General features: G+C 34.8%; 1 protein-coding gene across 2 annotated transcripts in view; it reads left to right on the top strand.

The window, feature by feature from the left end:
• Positions 1–14,261: 14,261 nt before the first annotated feature.
• The window catches only part of LOC123533473 (solute carrier family 28 member 3-like), a 32,718-nt gene continuing 25,243 nt past the window's right edge, over positions 14,262–21,736 (top strand). For both annotated transcript variants that reach the window (XM_053520317.1, XM_053520316.1), the window contains exon 1: positions 14,262–15,045. In XM_053520317.1, coding sequence (XP_053376292.1) covers positions 14,561–15,045 — 485 coding nt within the window. In that variant the 5' untranslated portion in view covers positions 14,262–14,560. The remainder of the gene's footprint in view (positions 15,046–21,736) is intronic.

Raw genomic sequence — 21,736 nt, 5'->3', positions numbered from 1 at the left:
ATATGTTTATTAAATCGAATGAGAATTATATTGGCAGCAATCAAATGGATAATTCAAGATTGGGAACGTTGACTTTCATGTCATTATCAATTGTATTTATCGGATAAATTTTGCGGCTTTGTATATCATCGGGGCTACATCAAATAAAATACAAAATGTTCAAATTACGGAAATGTTTGTTGTTAGTTTTCCATCAAACAAAGTCTGATATTCCTTTATCTGTCCTGAACATTTCACGGAATTATCTTCGGTAGTATTGAAATTATAGCGAAAAGGCTACTGGTAGCGTTAGAAAAGTTGGAGGAGTGGAACAGTGTTTTTCGATATAATAATGTAATGATGTAATGGCAATTTTACCTGGGAAACCACAAGATTCAAAAACTTACTTTAACTTGCTGAAAGATTATTGTTACTATTGGGGCATTGAAGTCAATACTGAAAAGATTAAAGTGATAAAAAAAAGGTGGAAGAATACAAGTAATATGAATGACGAGGAAGTTGGTTACTTATTCCTTGTTCCTCATTCCTTTTCGAATAAGGAATAAGTAACTAGGTACTTTTTATTACTTATTCCGCATTCAAACGCGAATAAGTAACAGACAATTTAACACCAGATAAAGCCTCATCTTCTTCACCATTTTTTCAATATGTTTTAGTAACACACTTTTTTAACCTACAAAACGTGTTCTGAACACATGGCATCTTTCTTTCACCAGAAAATTACAGAAGTCGAACAATTAGAACTCGAATAAGTAAAGTATGAATGAACACCAAATAACATCTCATCTCGTTCACCATTTCTTCAATTTGATTTTGTTGCTCGCTATAACACCTACAAAACGTGTTCTGAACACATCTCATATCTATTTCACCGAAAAAATCATATAAGTCTAATAGGGAATAAGTAACTGGTTCCATTTTGCTACTTATTCCTTATTCAAACGCGAATAAGTAATAGACAAATTAACACCATATAAAGTCTCATCTCGTTCACCTTTTCTTCAACATGACTTAATTACTAACTATAAGACCTACAAAACGTGTTCTGAACACATGATATATATTTTTCGCCGATAAATGATATAAGTCGAATAAGGAATAAGTAACTAGTTTCATTTCGTTACCTTTTTTGACGCGGCCAGTGATGTGCATAATTTGGCACTTTGCGATGTTATAGGGCTTCTTCAATTTCTGTCCCCACTTCTATTGTTTTTGAGGTGAAATCCATCATGCATATACATACTAGTTACTTTAGGCATCGGAGATATTTGAAATCTACTTTTGAGACAAATACCTACCCCCGCTGTCCTCAGTCTTATAAGAAACGCTTTGCCGGAAAGTCTACGGCGATGCAATTGATATGGGATTGAGGAGTTTATTTTTGGAACTCGCATTACAAACCTAAAAACCTCTAACGACCTCCTTTATAATAAACATTGAAATACAAAACAAAACTACGAAGTTTCTCTTTTTTACTTGTTATTTTATTGTCTGGCAACATAAACACCGTATCAACAATAATAAGTAAAGTGTTGCCCAGGCCAAGAACAAATAATTAAAGTATTATACTGGTATTTTTGGTATTCAGATACTTTTAATAATTCCGTTACGATAGTAACTGCCTAGACAAAGAGACAAGCATTCGCACGGATGGAAATAAAAGTTGCAGTGTCCAACGGTGAATCAGGCAAGGGAATGAAAACGTGTAAATACCACCTCCTTTAATATAATTTCTGAAATAAAAACAATAAAAACAGATAAAATATTTGAATAAGAAAGATAATTTGAAACTGAATAACATCATAGACCATCCGGTTGTTTGCACCATATTTACTTACACATGTAAAACAATTTACGTCCATCCATACAATGAAAAAGACAACATTGGAACACAATTTCAAACATGAGCACTGCATCCATGTGGTGGACGCTCGTCTAATTTTGAATGTTGTTTTTTCTGAACCTTTGATATTAAATTTTTAAATAAAAAAACAATGCAAGAATCGGTTCAACTACACTTTTATTAATTACCACAAGTAAACCGATATTGACAGAGATATCTTTATAAATCAAATAAGAGGCAATATTCCATTTAAATACATCATAGGGTTATATAGATTGTCGGACCAATCAGTCTTTCTATAATATACAAGTATTCCAATATGAAAGCTGTAGATGGATGTATGTTTTAAACCAGTCACATATATACGGAAACGTATATTGACCCCCCTTATATATGCATCATATAACTTGAATATTCATGAAATATCTAATTTCTAAGATATGAAACTAAATATATGCTATAACTTTTACCACAAATCATTCTTGTAAAATCATATAAAATGTTTTGATCGAACATGTTTATGTTTATAAAAAGAACGCTAGCCGAACAGCGACGTTGCTTTTAAATATGAAAAAAGAGTAGTTATGAAAGTGTATGTAACAGATGTATATATTGACGTATGTTTGTAATCTCAAATGAAAGAAGTTACGTTTTATGAAGACAAATAACCCCTTCTTTAAAGATGATTTTTATCTCCGTAAATAAACATCTGTTAAGTATTCGTTTATAATTACAAAATTACGTCACCAGCGCGCGTGTTTTCCAGCAGTCAAAAGGGGAGATGGCTCACCGCACCCCAAGGAAATATATTTTGAACTGGGTCTGTTATACATACACTTTGTATTCTTAAAACGATAGCTGACATCAGACATACTATTGTATTTTTTTTTTAAATCTCAGATCTCCTAATGCAGCTTTAGTGAATATAAATAAATTCTGAATTCTTGGTTCGAAAAGAAAGAAAATGCTTCTAAAACCCTTTGCCATTGGTTTCTATGGTGGATGATTTCTGCCATTTCATGTTAGCGGGATGAAAAACTCCACAAAAACCTAATTTGTCGTGTTTTCATGTTGTCGTGTCGACGGGACAAAAACGCAAAAACGACACAATTTAGCGAGAACTCGACGTTTAAAGGGCGCCGACAGGACAAATTCATCTGTCGCGTTTTCGTGTTGGCGGGTATAAATATGTCGTGTTGTACGGGAGCGTAGTCGTGTTGGCGCCCTTTATTTGTCGTGTTTTCGTGTTTTTGCACCAACACGAAAACATGACAAATACCTTATCTGTCGAGTGTTTGTGTTTTCTCCCCGCCTACACGAAAACACGACAAAGACATTACTTTTGAGTTTACGTGTTTTTGCCCTGCCGACATGACAACACGAAAAACGCTACAAATACTTTTCAGACATCGTAGAGTTACTCTGAAATCTATGGTGTCTAGTTTCTGCCATTTCATGTTCCTTCTTTTAAAATGTTGTCAAATAGTTTTTATACATAAAACATGTGATATTTAGCAATCTTAATAACAGGATATTTGTTTTTTCATACTTAAATAACACTTTGATAAATGCGCGTAGAGGACAATTATCAAAATATGTCATTCGATCAGATTACTTATTTATGTGGAATAAATAGATAACTTAACGGAAAAATTCGCTTATGTAGTGCTTTACATATAAACTAAAACAACAGCTATTGGTAATTTGCTAAATATTTAGAAATACAGCTTCTTTTATACATTGAATATATACATAATCATTTGATAGACTACTTTCACATTCACCAATACATATAACTTGATTAAACCTTCCCATTTATTATATATATATTAAATATAAGGGGGGTCAATATACGTTTCCGTACATATACATTGGCACATCATGGCAAATTGAACAACATTATACAATGAAATAAAGCACAACCAGCCCGTTGGACCTATTTAATATAAAGGTCTTATTATACCTTACTAAGTCATGCTGAACATAATTATGGTGGATTTGGGACTTCATCTGGTGGTATTTCATCTGTTACTTATTCGCGGCCGAATAAGTCACAAATAACATGCGGGTTCAATATATTTCAGACATGTTCAAAATCGGTTTTATAGGACTTGTTTAAGACTACTAAATCATGCTGAACATAAGATTTGGCACTGCATCTGGTGCTAGTACATGTTTTACTTATTCGTGCCCAAATAAGTAATAAGTAACGTGCGGGTTCATTATAATTCAGACATGTTCAAAATCGGTTTTACAGGACTTGTTATAGGCTACTGAATCAAGCTGAACATAAGGTTGTGGATCTCGGCTGGTGCTAGTATTCGTGTCCGAGTCAGTATTAAGTAACCTACGGGATCAATATAATTCAGACATGTTCAGAATCAGCTTCATAGGACTTGTTATAGCTTACTTAATCATGAACAACAAAACTGCGGTCGATCTGCGACTTCATCTGGTGGTATTTCATCTGTTACTTATTCGCGGCCGAATAAGTATAACACTTAACGTACGGGTTCAATATAATTCAATATAATTCAGACAGGTCTGAAATCAAATTTAAAAAATGGTCATTTTCAATCAAATATTACGGCAAAAGTACTAAAGAAATCTTAATAAAAGTTACTTGTATTTGTGGAACTTTCAAATAACTATTTCATAAAGGTATAGCATAAGGGTCGACCGGGATCGAACATGGGTGCCAGATCCAAACGTTAAAAAAAACCACGTAAATATACCTGATTTATCTAAAAAAAATATTTTACAAAAACTAAGGCTCTAAAGTAACACGCTTTGGTGTATGTCTATTATTTCTATGGAAATAGATAGTTTTAGGAAGTTGTGTCCGTCTGTACGATATGTACACTTGCTATAGGGACCGTAAAACGGTAATTTTTGTCGCATTTTTTCGAAAATTTCATCAATTTCATTTTATTATAAAAAGCGTTAGGAACAAGATATCAAATTGAAATTTCTTTTAATAAGTAGTTGGAACTATCATTTAAACGAATATGAAAATCAATTTTTCCCCGACGGATACGCCGTCGGGAACATTTGCTGAGCTTTGGTATTTTTGGGGTGGCCTCCGTGGCCGAGTGGTTAAGGTCGCTGACTTCAAATCACTTGCCCCTCACCGGTGTGGGTTCGAGCCTCACTCGGGGCGTTGAATCCTTCATGTGAGGAAACCATCTAGCTGGCTTACGGAAGGTCGGTGGTTCTACCAAGGTGCCCGCTCGTGATGAAATAATGCACGGAGGGGCACCTGGGGTCTTCCACCACCATCAAAGCTGGAAAGTCGCCAAATGACTTATTTTGCGTTAATAACTGCAAAAAAACTTATTTCTATGAAAAATATAATATCTGAATGTCTGTGACAAAAAAGACATCATCTGTTCGTCCGTCTGTACGTAATTTAGGATAAATGCTTTATTTCCGTACTTTTCCGTACGGGAAAAGTCCGTGTTTTTCATTAACTTCAAGTTATTGTAGAATGTTCCAAACACAAAATATTTTAATAAAATAACTTTTATAAATTAAATCTAAACATTGTCTAGAAAGATATGTAATTTGTATATATTTACCACCGACGGTTTCGTCGGGGAACCGTCTCAAAATATACCATTTTTCGTGAAAATATGCATACTTCTTGATAAATGATACTAGATAGCTAGAGGAAGCAGGCCAAATCGGGTTCGAACCCGGTCGACTAGGGGTCAATGTCATAGGTCAGAGTCCGGTAATATTCTCAAAATATGAACTTTTCAAAGCAGTAAAGGCAGTCCAGTGACACCATCTGAGCTATTCTCACGGCTCTCCTGTTCGGGCAAGCTTAGTCTTGACCAGCACCCTATCGCATAAAACAAGTTTGGGCACATTCTAAGACCTGTCCTGAGCTCTGATAGCATCAAATGGACTTGTAAGTAGTTTGAATGTAAAGCTTAAACATCTAACAACTTATGCATATATGGTACAGGTAGGTACCCGGGATGTAGAGACTCGAACAAAAGTCAAAATCTAACATAGTGTCAATATCAACTGAAATTCCGTACTTCCATGTATTACCTCTCCAGACACCAATGGCAAACTCAGGTACTCGAACATCGTCTTACTTTGTAGCCAGGACCCATACCTAGTCGACGATGCATAAACGTGGTACATGTTTTCGCCAAAAGGGATTCAACTGGGTCCAAAACTTTCCAGACATGGTAAAAAAGGCGTATTTTCTATGTTGGAGGCATACCTTGCAGCCATATATGACCTGCCCTGAGCTCTAGTGTTATCCTAGGTACTAAAACATGGTCTCAATCGATGGCCAGGACTTACACCTATACAATCATGTAAGATATATGTATATTTCTTTGGCATAAGGGTTCGAATCCGATCTAAAATCCCTTAGTCATGGGCAAAATACGAAGTTAGAAGACAAAACGGTGTCCTTATTCTACCCTACATACCTACACGACCATGTATGATACATGTATATATCATGACCACAGGGGTTCCAACCGGGTTTAAAGCCTTTCTGCCATGGTCAAAATTGACATATTTCCTAAATTTGAACACTACCCACTAACACTACGACCATAATTGGCCTGCCTCCATACCTACACATTAATGTATGATACGGGTATGTTTTTGGTGATACAGTGTCGAACTTTACTGAAAACCTTTCCGACATGATCAAAATAGACAGATTTTCTAAGTTTGAAAAATACCTTGTGACCTTGTACGACCTGCCCTGACCCCTCGGGCTAGCCTAGGTACCCGAACAGGGTCTCAATCTTTAGCCAGTGCCTATGCCTACAAAACCATGTATTATGCATGTATATATCATGGTCATACGGGTTCGAGCCGGATCTAAACCCTTTCAGACATGGTCAAAATTGTCATATTTCGTAAGCTTGAACACTGCTTCGTCGCTGTGTTTCTTATCTATGTCTCTGTTTTTTTAAAGTACTGTTGATGTATCTAAATATAAACAATGTTTTGAAAACAACAAAAATGTAACAAGTAATTGAATTTTAAAACAATTGTAAAACAATCAATTCAGTTTAAATTAAATATTTGCATTTGAAGTGTTTTGCTTAATTTATAACTGAAACATTTTAATATTTCATAAAAAAACATTGACTAGTGTCATTATTAAAATGATATAATGTTAATGTACAAAAAATAGGGATAATACACTTATATAGACCAACATGGGAAATGAATTGGCATATCAAGTATATAAATATCAAGTAATAAAATGTTTGAAATGGCGGATGTCCCCTTTCATAGCTACAAGTTAGCTTAAAGGTCACAAAAACACTCAGTTCAGTAAATCTTAATGTATAATAAGTAGTGTATGTATCTGTAGGAAAATTTACTGATTGCTTAGTTAGATATCTGAATTTTTGTTAAACGTTCATAAATTTCATGTTAAAACAAAACTGTTGTCTTTTAATAAGTTGACTGGCAGTTACATGAATCAACGACTCCTCCTTCAGAATGTTATTAGCATCCAACAGAAAAATGGTTCACAATTTTGCATAGCTTTTCTAAGTTAGAGGATCGGAGGTTTGGACTCACGGGCGCTGGTTCCGTAGTTTGGATTCTAATTTCTAATCAATGGACCACAGATCCACAGCCTGGATTCTTTTTGTATCAGTCCGTGAATTGAATTCCCGTCCAAGGCATACATTGTGTCTGAAAACTCTGTATCATATGGAGAAGTTCGATAATTAAACAAATTACTTGCACAGAACAAGTTAGTTAGTACAAAGTCCAGGAACTGCACACCATGGCTCAGATACTGTTGAAAACGGCGCTAAACCTTTTATATCTGAAAGTGCTTGTACTTAACAAATAACCAAGGTCTTCGAGTGGTTTATCGTCTAATTTAGCTAAGTCTGTTACTTCAAGTGCTTGTTTTGCCCTTTATGCATCTACAATGTTGACTTATATATATATATATATCAGAACCGTATATGACTATTTCATCAATTCTGAATTTAAAAGTAAATGAAGAATCGAAATAAGAAATATATTTAAGCAAATACTTCGTTATAGTGTTTAAATAGAAATATTATATTTGCGTGACTAAAATAAATAATCAAGGGTTTCGAGTGGTTTATCGTCTAATTTACCAAGGTTCAGAGTTCAGATACGTAGGAATTGAACCACGAGGGCGCTAGCCCGAGTGGTTAAATACTGAACCATCTGAACGATGAACCGTGGTATATTAGACGATAAATCACAAGAAAGCCTTGATTGTTTTCATTCTGTCATGCTCATTGACATATTTTAATAGATATTATGCTGGACTTCATTTACCCGAGGAGTCGTGCGGCAATTTGACGTCATAATTGACGTCATAATGCTCCCTTACCGGTCCGCGCGTCAACCGTTGTTTATCGCAGAATATACAGAGCTTGATTTCCTTCTTTGTTTAACTGGAAATCAGTTCGAGCCATGTTAGAACAAACAAATAATCAAGGCCTTCGAGTGGTTTATCGTCTAATTTACCACGGTTCAGAGTTCAGATGCGTAGGAATTGAACCACGTGGGCGATAGCCCGAGTTGTTAAACACTGAAGCATATGAACGATGAACCGTGGTAAATTAGACGATAAATCACAAGAAGGCCTTGACTGTTTTCATTCTGACATGCGCATTGACATATTTTAATAATTATTATGCTGGACCTCATTTACCCGAGGAGTAATGTATCAGACGTCATGCGGCAATTTGACGTCATAATTGACATCATAATGCTCTCTTACCGGTCCGCGCGTCAGCCGTTGTTTATCGCAGAATATACAGAGCTTGATTTCCTTCTTTGTTTAACTGGAAATCAAATCGAGCCATGTTAGAATTTTAAGTAGATATATATTTTATTGCCAATATATACGTATATAAACAGATAACTACGTCATTTGTACATATATTAGGCAAAAGGGTCGACCCATAAGTTCTCGCAACATTAGTAACGGGTCTTCCCTAATGCAATTATTTACATATTTGATTTACAACATTGACAACTAATTAAGTACGTGTGTAGTAAATAAGTTTACAATATTTCAGCTACAAAAAATAAAATAAAAGCTAAATATGTATATAAAGTACAAGTAGATGTGTACTTATATAAACAAACACATTTGTGACTAGTGGCAATGTACAGACAGATGTTAGAATAAACAAGAAATATCTTTAAAAATGATGGTCGGCGAATTGTAATAAGGAAAGAAGTTTATGAATTTTTCATCTAACATTCATCTTTCATCTAACATTTTTCAAATTGCAAAACTAAACACCGCACTTTAACAATTTAAATGGTTCTCTTTTAATTTTTCGCAAAGGTTTCGTAGGGTTGCAATTTTGTTTCGTTTATCCTTAGACGAATAATTACAGCAGTAGTTTGATGAAGATTCATGAAGCGGTTCATGAGAAGAGGTCATTAAACGTGTTTATATTTTTAGCTAAATTGGTCCCTATCCCCATTTGTAACAAAATTGCAGGAGACCTTACGATATTGTTACACATCGAGTTTGATAAAAATCCATTACATTTTAGTGGTTAATGCGAAGAAAGGCATATCTACTTTTAGCTATAGTGGTCCCTTATAGGGCCCAAGTTCCTATATAAATAAATTTGGAAGAGGACCTTATAATGATGCTCCAGACCAAGTATGACAAAGATCCACCAAGCTGTTCATGAGACGCTGTATAAAGGCATTTCTAGTTTTAGCTCTAGCAGTCCCTAAAAGGGGTCAAATGTCCCAGCTGAACAAAGTTGGCTGTGGGCCTAATAAAGATGCTACAAATCAAGTTTGATTAGAATACATGAGAAAAAATCAATTAAAGGATTTTTTTATTTATATTTATTTCTAAAATAGGCCAACTGATCCCGCTTTAACAAATAGCATATTCGCATATTCATGAATCTTTGGACAATGACGTCACACCTATAAAAAAGTGAAGGTCAAGCAAAACATACAATTGTAATTATTTCAATATTACTGTTTCATAAGCAAAGTTTGACCGTAGTCATATCACATAGATAAACTGTATGCAGCGTACCTTCATTTCAGTGTAATGAGATTCAGTCATTATATAGCATATATATAATAAAACAGATTTCAACTGAGTTCAATATTTGCATACCATACTAAAGAAAAATATTCATATATAATAAATCAGTTAAATAATTTATAACAAATATATCAAAGCAAACAAGTACTCATTTTAATATGCAATCTGAATAAGTCACAAAAGCAAGAAACCTTTTCATATACAGACGACAATTGTAACAAGGAAAATCTTTTAAAAAGCACTTCTCTACATAAAAGACTCTTATCACACCCTTATTCAGGTGATACGCAGACCGTATTCAGCTCTTTCTTTAATTTGATATATGTTGGTATTTGAACAGGTTTTTGTAATAGTTATAGTATGTGTGAGAGTGTGTTACCAGGATATATCAGAGCTAGGGGTACATCGAGGGTATTTTTCTCTACACATATCGTCGAGGCCGGTAGGCCGAGACAGATATGTGCAGAGAAAAATACCGAGATGTACCCCTAGCTCTGATAAATCCTCGTAACACACGAGCATTACATATTATAACTGTTTTATCGCATAGTTTTATTATTAAAATTTATATATTATTTTCATTTAAATTTGTTTATTATTATTTTTACTCTTTTGATTCTCTTTTTGCGCCTCGCTGACTGAAACACTAAAACTTCTGTTTTAGAAAATGTGTTCCCCAGATAAAAGTATCCAACAGATTTCTGCATTGGTTTTAAATCTTTGCATTTCATTGGCCAAACATATTGTAAAACTTGTTTTGTTTGTAAAAAAAATATCAAAGAAAAATAAGTATTTGAGAAAACTCAGAATTTCATATATTTCATGTATTTCTGAATATGGAGATAACTATCGAATTTTTGAAATATTCTAGTTTATTTATTCTTTTACTTTATTAATGTAGGTGTTTGAGATAATTCTTTCTCAGTGAACTGTAAATTTGTGCTAAAATCATCTTTTCTTTGAAAGGAAAAAATCATACTCCCTTGATAGGACCTCAACAGAGAAAAAGTGTTGCGATATATATCGGAACAGTTTTACTGTGCTGATATATATCGCAACAGTTTTTTTTTCTAATGAAACTCTATAGAGATTTCTGTGTTGATATATATCGTAACAGTTTTGTAAAATATCAGCACAGATTTTGTAGTATTAATGTGAGTTAACATGTTTAACATACTGCAAAGATCAAAGAAAAACTGCCGCACTATGCGATAAATCATATTTATTAAACTTACTTATCATTTTGAGATATATCAATATTCTTGCTAAATATACTGAGCCCATGTTAGCTTTAAAACTGTGAACAGCGTCGTTTAGGATAAACGCTTTGTCTACATTTCACTCAGCGTAGCACAGTCAACAGAGTGAAAGAAATTGACACTCTCGTCCAATCAGGCAGAGTGTTGCATAAATCTTCCATTTTGATAAATTATCTATAATGCGTTATCAAGTAGTTTGATTTGCAAACTGAAGTCACATGGCATAGGTAACGAAAACGAATTTAGACGGCGTCGCCGAAAAAGATGTAATTCAATTGCATTAACATATACTACATTTAGGAAAAAGAACATAAAAAACTGACGAGAAAAAAAAAAACTATGGTCTTGTCACTGATAAACTTATATGTATAAGTAAATTTAATAATATTGTCTGCTAAATATGGTGAGTCTCAAAAGCGTTTGGTTGATTTTATGTAATGCAGGACTGAACAGAATATTTTGCAGTTGGCTTCATATGACAATTCAGAATTACGAACTAAAAGAAGTTGGGTATTTATAGGATGAAATTGCCTTAAATCGTGGAAGAGTTTAATCCTTTGATTTATATATTTCGTCATGTTTAACGTCTTCAATATCTTCTCCACAAGAACAGCTTGCGTCCTGAGACAGATGTTTGCGAAATAAATGAAAATTCAAATTACTTTCCAAGCCTTGCATGAATTATAGAAAACTTTCTCTCTCCTACAAGATATCATTTTGGAGTTTCTGTAGTTGAAAAAAACCCGTTGTTTTTAACATTCTTTTAAAACTTGACAATGTGCTTGTGACTCAAATTGGTCTGTATATCAATAGCAGAAGGCACAAAGGAATTAGAAAACATGCGAGTTCTTCGACTGAGGATTGTATAATTTTCAGCGTTTCTATTGTAATGTGTGGAATTGTTGACAAGGTTTGGAATAATATTATTCAAATACTCGGGCACATCACCGTTACGAATTCTAAATGTGATTAAAAGTTTTTTTTATATATTCGTCTGTCAGATAGTGAGAGCCAGTTAATTTCATGATATAAATTCTGAATTGACACAGACCGTGTTAGTCCAGTTACAGTATGGGCTGCTTTATGTTGATTTTTTTTTCTAGTGTTTCTTTTTCGTACTGCATACAGCCGTCCAACACCACAGAAGCAATATTCTAAAACATGTTTTAAATATATACATGTGTATATATATAATAGAAAATATTAAAAGTTACTCCTGGACAAGTTTTTTTATACTGGACATTTTTATATGTCTGCCCTGATGATTTTGATATGAAACCGGTAGGTAGACAGAAATACAGATAGAGGAAACCCATTGGATGTTTTTCTTTTTTATTTATATATATGTACTTGATAAAGAGTCTGCCTATTAAGAGTGTACTTTAATTTTCCCATCATGCCTAACAAGTTGGAAGCCGATGTAGTTATTTGGTCAATGTGGTCATGCCATTTTCAATTTGAACTTAGTGTTTATGTCGTTCAACAAATTTAACAGGCATATTATCAAATTTCAAATATGGTTTGTTGATATTTTGTTGTAGAGTAAAACAACATTGCTTCTGTTTTATTGGGATTAAAATCTACAAACCATGTTTAGACCAGGTATTTATCATGGCAAGATCATGGTTAACAATTCCTTCAAGATCAGTCAAAGAAGATGTAGTACATGCTAAAGAATGTAATCCGCAAAAAGACGTGCAATACATAATAAATTCTCAATGGTATCATTTACATTATACAAGAAAGAAAAGGGACCAAAGGACTAAGCCTTGGGGCACCCCGGCATTTAGATAAAGAAGAGCCTACAAGAACTTTCTGGTTTCTGTTCTCAATATTATGAGATTCTTTCACTGGTTGTGGTGCAGATGGGAATTTCCGGTCTCGAGGGTAACTGTTTAGGCGGTTACGAGGCTCTAGCCTCGTTACAGCGTTAACAGTTACTGTGAGTCTGATATTCCCATATGCACCTCCAACCAGTGACAGAATCTTTTTCTTGCATACCGATATCAAGAAATAATAATAAAGATACCGGAAATCCCCGTCTGGTATGCAAGAAAACTCTTTGTCCGTTTTAACAAATTCCTTTGATACCATTTTAAATAATCAATGTTACACATAAAACTGGATTCGTAAATTGTGGTTCAGTTGAATGATAAACAGGACAATGAATGTAAGATATCTCATCTAACTTTAATGCTGATTTTGTTTGTCCATATTTAGTTCTATAAGTCATGTCTGACTATTGTTTGACTAGAACACTTTTGATTACGGTTGTGAACAAAGTCCCCTAGTTGAATCTTTATTGTTTGTTTGTATTATGTTTAACGCCGTTTTTTCAACAGTATTTCAGTAATGTAACGGCGGGCATGCAGTTAATCTCACCAGTGCTCCTGGATTCTGTAATAGTACAAATCAATTCTTCACAAGTAGCTGCCAACTTCTCCACATGAATCAGAAGTGGAGGACGAATGATTTCAGACACAATATCTTTTATCAAATCGTCACGGAGAACATATGCCGCGCCCGGGGATCAAACTAGGCTCAAGACACCGCGACCCGTATGCTTCGCTCTCCCTATTGAGCTAAGCGTGCGGGCTATAGTTGAACCTTTAATGTCCTAAAAACCTTCTGAGTATTAAAGGCAATCGTTTAAAATATATATCTTGTGGATAAAAAAATAACACTTCAAGCATTAATTCAGTTTAAAATATTGATGCACCTTGACTTTTAACTACGTGTCCGCTCTTTAAAGATTCTAAAGTATAGTCAAGTGCGAAATATAAGTACTATTCAAATGACCTACATTAAGGCAGACTCGTCTAATAGTATCTTACCAAATTAAATAAATCACAAAATTAATGCATCAATATGTAAATTCCTTATTCAAGATTTCTCCTAAATAAACGAACTAAAAAAAAAAAACAGAAACCCCAAAATGATATAACAGTTTCGTTTATTTCATATATAAAGTATTCATACGAAAATCACATGTTAATTTACATAATATGTAGTACATTTTGAATAAAAATAGCATCAATAACTGAATTATGTTGTCATGTGAGGCCCACTCATTGCACTAGATGATCTCTGTCGAGGAAAGTTAATGCAGAATTAATAAATTAGATAAATATTTCATCTTCAAGTTAGTAACGTTACTATGTTTCTTTCCGATAGTAAATTTATCAGTGAGTTTGAGATAAGATTAATTCAAAGTAGACTGGATAATACATGTATATATTCGGCAACGTGACCGTAAATATATAACATTTCATACCGATATTTACTGTCCGCTATCCATATTTGCTTTTTTGATCATTTGTTTGCATTATTTAAATAAATAAACTATATATGTTATACTGATGTTATTTTCTGGCTTATAAACGGTGACTCATGAGTGTATTTACAAGGTCCTTTCATCAAGGCCGGGAAGGTAGGGGTACTGATGCAGAAAATAGGGAAGTTGAACAATTGTTTAAAGATCATGGCGGAGATAGTGTAGACAAAAACGGATATAAAAGGACTCTGGATGACCACATTCAACTTGCCGTACAGAGAATGTCAGTGCAAGTTGAAGAAAAGGTTCAAGGCTCTTACTGTAATAGTAAGAAATTCTGCAGGAAAGTACATATCGGATCTTTAATTAGACGTGCGATACCATTAATTGTGTTAATTGGATATTTGGTATACCTCGGTTTTGCTCTTTATTTGAACCCAGCAAAGTCAGCATTTGTATGCGTGGTTGCAGTTTTTGTAATTTACATTTGCATCAACGTATTGACTGGAGGAAAAGTTCGGCACTTTGTCATCCAAGTATTCTCAAAGGTTAAGAAACACACCAAACTAAAGAACAAGCGTATCTCACTATGGATGCGGAGGTAAATATAGAATCAAAGTACTGAAAGTACAGAAAGGCTGGCTACCACAAAACACTGGTACATTATTACGGGTACGTCAATTTTCCTAACCATCGTATAGGGAAGGAACGTGACTAAACAATAATCATTACCAGTCCGGTTTATAGCCAGGTTCGAGCCCAAAATTTCCCTCATACCGACAAGAAAATCGCCGCATCTGATCAGTGTTCATACATTCATACATGATGTGTGTGTGTGTGTGTGTGTGTGTGTGTGTGTGTGTGTGTGTGTGGGATTGCATATCGAAATATAGATGCGGAGTTTGTTACCTTTATATTTTATCTGATATAATGTCCCTCAATGTTTATTATCGCTTCTTTAGAAACATATATAAACGGTTATGGCACGCCAATTGTTCAATAATAACGTGAACACAGGTTCACGGTTGAAAAACTATGATTAACAATAGATAAACTAGGGTTTTCGAATGTAAAACTAGGTTTTTCTACTAACACATACCCATATTTTCGAGCGAAAACACGCCCGTGAACCCATGTTTCAACTAGGTTTTTCAATTGAACTTTGAATTCCGGCCGTTATTCTAAGTTCACGAGCGTTGACCTATGTTTACGGGAGTAAACCAGGGTTCACGAGTGTAAACCATAGTTTACGAACGTGAACATATGTTAACGATCGAGAACTTACGTTTACGACCGTGAACATGGGTTTACGACCGTAAATATAGGTTTACGCTCATGAACATAGGAAAATGACCAAAAATCATAGTTTTGTTCGAGAAACCAAGTTTTTCGAACGTAAACTAGGTTCAAGTTCGTAAACCCAAGTACATGCCCGTAAACATAGGTTCACGTCCGTAAACAATGGTCCTCGGCAATCAAATTATCAAATAATTACATTCTTGGTCGAAAAACTAGGATTATCGAATACTAACATAAATTTTCGAGCGAACACACAGGATAACGGGCGTAAACTATAGTTTACTCTCTTGAACCCATGTTTACGTCCGATAAACTAGGTTTCTAGATTGAACTTTCATTTGATGCACAAGTTAATCAAGATGGTTCATCACAACAATACTCTATGCTCGCCTTAGTTTGATATGGAAAACCCATAATATCTAAGATTTTGCAAACACCTTTCCCGCACAATTTTCATTCAGTGTTTTGTGGTAGCCACCCTTGCTGTACTTTCAGTACTTTGATTCGATCATGAATCTGTGTTCACGTTATAATTGGGCAATTGGCGTGCCATAACCGTTTATATAATTATGTTTATAAAGAAGTAATAATAAACATTGAGGGACATAATATCAGATAAAGCATAAAGGTAGCAAACACAACATCTATACTTCGATATGCAACCTCCTCCCCACCCACACACACACACAAAAACACATTTATGAATGTATGAACACTGATCAGATGGGGTGATTTTCTTGTCGGTATGAGGGAATACCACTATAAACCGGACTGTTAATGATTATGGTCTAGTCCTGTTCCTTCCCTAATACGATAATTAGGAAAATTGCCGGACCCGTAATAGTATACCTCCTTTTTTTGAAAAGTATTCCATTACTACCATAGGCTGCTTTAACTAATTTTTCAGGAAGACGTAGGTTCAAGCCCCACTAGGACCAATCTTTGTTCGTTATATTTCTTCTTTCTAGAAAGAAAACTGTTTTTTACAATACTTATTATCATTGATTTGTCGTACAAAAGCGGACATTTTTCATTTGATTAGCCATTTCTTGCTGTTTAAATTGAATTTAACCTGAAGGGTGAATGTTTAGACATCTTTGAAAATACTTTGTTACATTTTGCATAAGTTCTTGATTGATTTTGCATCTATTCTTTAGTTTACAAAGTTTGGAAGAAATGTAGGTAGGTCTTACTTCTGCCCTATGGTTCTTTTTGATGTAGAGAGCAAGGCTATAATTCTTAAGTGTTGGAGCTTAATTTCTGTCCGATTAAATTCTCTTACTCGAGGCTCCCAAGAAAAATTGTTATCGACAATTTTATTTTGTGTTTTATAATTGTTACTCAATACTATGAGGTTTCATTTAGAAAAATATGAGGTAAAATGACTTCTCTGCGATCGTTTTGCGCAAAGCCTATCACTCTGAAACTTGTCTCTGTTTCAGCTGGAGGAAAAAACATAATGTTGAAAAACGTAGGTTCGGGTGAGGGGGTTTATACTCCATTGATAAAATACACTTTAATTCCAATTTTCAATGTTAGTTTATTATGAGATTTTGTCTAGTGATGGAAATAAGTCATCAAAATTATAATTTCTCTCATTCCTCTGGTCTAAAGTCACTTATAATTATAACTGTAAATATTTCATTTCTTGTTTCTATGATCTGTCATTTTCAAAGTCCGAGCCAAAAGTAAAGAATCTCTCTCCCAAGTTCTGACCTAGGCTTATATACAAAAGCAGGTACCCTCCCATATTTGGAGTGTATCATAGTGATGAAAGACAAAGATTACCCATAATATTTATGAGGATAACCCTTGACTGATGGTACCATCCCAAATATGGAGCCACCTCTAACTCTAACAAACCAGACATGTTTACGATGGTACATGATGACAACATACCCAGATAAAATGATACAAAATGATACACACTCCAGACCCAAGCAATTTATGAGGGTAACTGGTGAATGACATCTCTAGTAGCAGAGGCCAAAGTTTCTCATCAGTAGAATCAATTAATAAATCAGATTTAATAAGACTGCTAAATTTACAACACTCCCCCACCCTTAGCTTCTTAATTGTCCCCAATTAAGTTTAAACATTAAAATATAAGTGACTGCTGAGCCAGACTCTTGCTCTCATTAATGCTATGAAGAAGATACATAAGAATATGAATACCTAAACTATTATATCATTGAAATGCTCCTCAATATAAATGATTAAGTGTCGTGAACAGTAGCAAACATGCTATACTCTATGTTTTAATAAAACTCAGGATTACAGTTCGGTAGAACTAAGTGACTAAATACTTCTCAAAGTAGTATACATATAAAATGACTATTATACTAATGTGTGTATGAAACATTAAAAGTGTCAAAAAAATCATCAACTGTCCTAGTAAAACACATGTAAAAATAAAATCCAGTGTTGAATTCAGTTCATCTATAAGGTGAATATATATTTATAGGCACTTTCACACAATGTTTATTTCACTCACACTAAGTCCTGGTGCCTTTATTTATTTTAACATTAACACAGTATGATGATAGAAATAGGCACAATTTTGATTAATTTCATTGATATGGTAGTCGTCTTTACCATTTACTAATGTAAGTCCTGGTGCCTTTAATTTATTTAAATTAATTTAAAAAAAGGAATAGGCACAATGTTTGATTTTATATGGCTATGGTAGTCGTCTCTACCAAAGTTTTAAGTCCTGTGTGCCAAGAGCATCTAATTATACAACATATGATTTTAATAAATGGCACAAATTTTCATATCTGAAAATGAAACCCACAAATAATCCATTTGAATACACCAAGGCTGAATGGGATTATTATTACCAATGCAGCCACTAATTAAATCCATATAAAGAATAATAAATCCATTTGTATACACTTAGGCTGAATGGGATTATTATTACCAATGCAGCTACTAATTAAATCCATACAAAGAATGAAATTAATAATTACACACTTATAATCCAGGATGAATATTAGTTAGCACTTAAAATCCAGAAGGAATTTGAAGTAAGTCCAAAAGTGACCTTGATACAAAGTCATTTCTTAAAATCCAGAATTTTCTGCCGGAGACAATCCAACTCAGAAAGTAGATCTGAGGGTATATCCTTCCCCTGTACATTCTGGGCTATGACGTGTATGTCTCTTGACATAGTGTCAAGCTTCCTGTCTATGCTTACTAGGTGTTCGGTTAGTCGGTGTAACATAGAAGAAATGTCCTCATTTTCTGGCATTGACCTTGGCTGCTTGGCATTTGCTGGCATTGTTTCAAGAGGCGCACTTGGTATGTCCACATTTTCAATTGATGGTCGCTGGAAGTGCATGCTAGCGGATTTTAATGTTGTATGTCCTGGAGGTGGTAGGTACATCATGTATGGTGGTTGTGGTACTGCTCCGGTGGGTGTTGGAGAAATTGGCACGAATCCTGGACGATGCAACTTCTTTTCTGTCCCCCCTGTGAGATTCTCAAAAATATTGTCATTCATGACGTATGAACACTGCCTTTTATGCCTGGTTAATCCCGAACGAAAAGAAAAATTCCTATTGCAGCTTGTGCAAGTGTTCATTAAAATTTAAAAATCCAGGTTTAATTTTTCAATATTTTGGTGTTTTCAGAAATGCTAAATGTCTAGAAATGATTGCCCAAATGTGCAAGTCCCTTATATATACCCAACACTTAGCCTTTGAAGTACCCTCACGATGAAGGACAATTAACACTTTTAATATTTATTACTATTGTGTACCATGTTGGTATGGTCTGTATTGAGTCCTGTTCCTTGAACTTCTCCTCACTTGTTGACTGGTACTGTCCAGGCAGGATTTGGAAGTTTGCTGGAACCCTTTCATTTTTGATTTATGGTTATTTTCCTTAGACTTCACCATGTTTGATTGCCAATGGGTCGTTTTATTTCCATGAAACGGTTTCAATCTGTCATGATGCACTATTCTTGATTTGCCATTTGGGGAAAGTCTTATCTCATACAAAAGGTCTGTGATCTTCCTTGTAATAACATAAGGCCCCTTCCAAATATTAGGGTCAATTTTCTTGCTGATTCCTTTATGTCTAGATTTCTCTAAGCACAAAACTAACTGTCCTTTACTAAAATGTGTTTTTGAAATCCGGGTGTCATAATCACGCTTCTGTCTGACAGCATTCTTTTGCAAATTAGTTCGTGCTATCTGATGCGCCTCTGTCAACTTCTCTTGTAGTTGAATGGCATAGTCCACTGAACTTATCTTGTTCTCTAAAATGCAGCCAAGTGAAATGTCAACCGGGATAATAGCTTCTCGTCCCATCATTAAATAATTTGGCGTGAATCCGGTCGCCTGGTGGACACATCCTCTGTATGCGGAGGTGATTAAATTAAGATTTTCATCCCAGTTTGTTTGATTGGAGTTTACATAAGTAGATATCATATTTTGCAAAACTTGATTGAATTTCTTTGGTCCACCATTTGCCATTGGCCTATATCCACTAGTCCTCGTTTGATTAATTTCCAAAATCCGACAGACTTCACTGAACAACTTGGATTGGTAATTTGTCCCTTGATCAGAATGTATGTCCAAACACATACCATATCTGGACAAAAATTCATATACGATCTTATGAGCAACGGTACTTGCTAGCTGATCTCTGGTTGCGTAACACTCAGCCCACTTGGTAAATCCATCAATGACCACGATAATATACCGATTTCCAGATTCTGTCTCATTAAGTGGCCCCATTATGTCCGTCTGTATACGATCCATAGGATGGCCAACTGTGTACTCTGTTAATGGTGCCCTCGGTATGTTTTTCGGCCTTTTTCGGAATGCACACTTATCACAACTTTTGATATGCAACTGGACGTATTCCTTCATTTTATACCAGTGATATTTGAGATGTAATTTTGAATATGTCTTTGAAATTCCTAAATGTGCTCCAGTAATTGAATCATGACAAGATACCAAAAGTTCCTTATATAGTACTCTAGGCACTATCAACAAAAGCCGATGGTTCTTCGCACTGACAATGTACTTTTTAAATAACACTCCATCAATCAGAGTTAACAGGTCATAATTTAGCCAATAATTCCGCACACTCGGTGAATTCCCAGCTACCTTATCTCTCAGGGGTCGTCTGTTTTCTTCAAGCCACTGTATCACAATTCCTAAATCTGGGTCCGCTCTCTGTAATTTGGCCATTTTGACAGGTGAACAATTAACTGTGTTAAACTGTTTGAGACAACCTAAGTTAGATGTTTGCACTGCATCCTCGGATAATGCAACATGTTCATCCAGTATAGCATTTACGTCCTTGTTCAACACCTCCTCGTTATTGTCACCAAAGTTGAAGCTATTTCCACTTTGTACACCATTTAAATCCAGACTATTATGGAATCGAAGTCGTTGAACGCGATTTCGGAAGTACTTCCCAGTCTGTTTTAATCCATGGAAAAGTGTGTTGAAACAACCTATCAACTTCATGATTTGCAGCTGCATGTGCACAAAAATACTGCTCCAAAATCCACTATTTTGAGCCTTCACTCGTAATATGACTGGCCTACTCTGATTCCCAATATTCAAGTTTTTATCGAATAACGGAACAACGTCATTGAATTGTGCAAAATCTGACCAGGAATCGTGTTTCTTCAAACAAGTCTGACACCCCTTACATGGTAAACTTTCAAGTATTGTATTCCCATCATAGCACTGACACTCCTCTGGTTCACATGGAATTCTGGACAGGCTATCAGCATTGATATGCTTTTTCCCACTACGATGTTCGATTTTAAAGTTATACTGTGACAAAACTCTAGCCAGCGCGCCATTTGATCAGTAGGTGACTTAAACGACATTAACCACCTTAAACTGGAACAGTCAGTCCTTAATAAAAATTCTCTACCTAACAGAAAGTGTCTAAACTGAGTTATAAATGTCACTACACCCAACAGCTCCCTTCTTGTGGCACAATAACGTCGCTGTGTTTTGTCAAAT

This window comes from Mercenaria mercenaria, chromosome 12 (assembly GCF_021730395.1).
Source record: "Mercenaria mercenaria strain notata chromosome 12, MADL_Memer_1, whole genome shotgun sequence".
NCBI lineage: Eukaryota > Metazoa > Mollusca > Bivalvia > Venerida > Veneridae > Mercenaria > Mercenaria mercenaria.
This window is presented reverse-complemented; position numbering and strand designations above follow the sequence as displayed.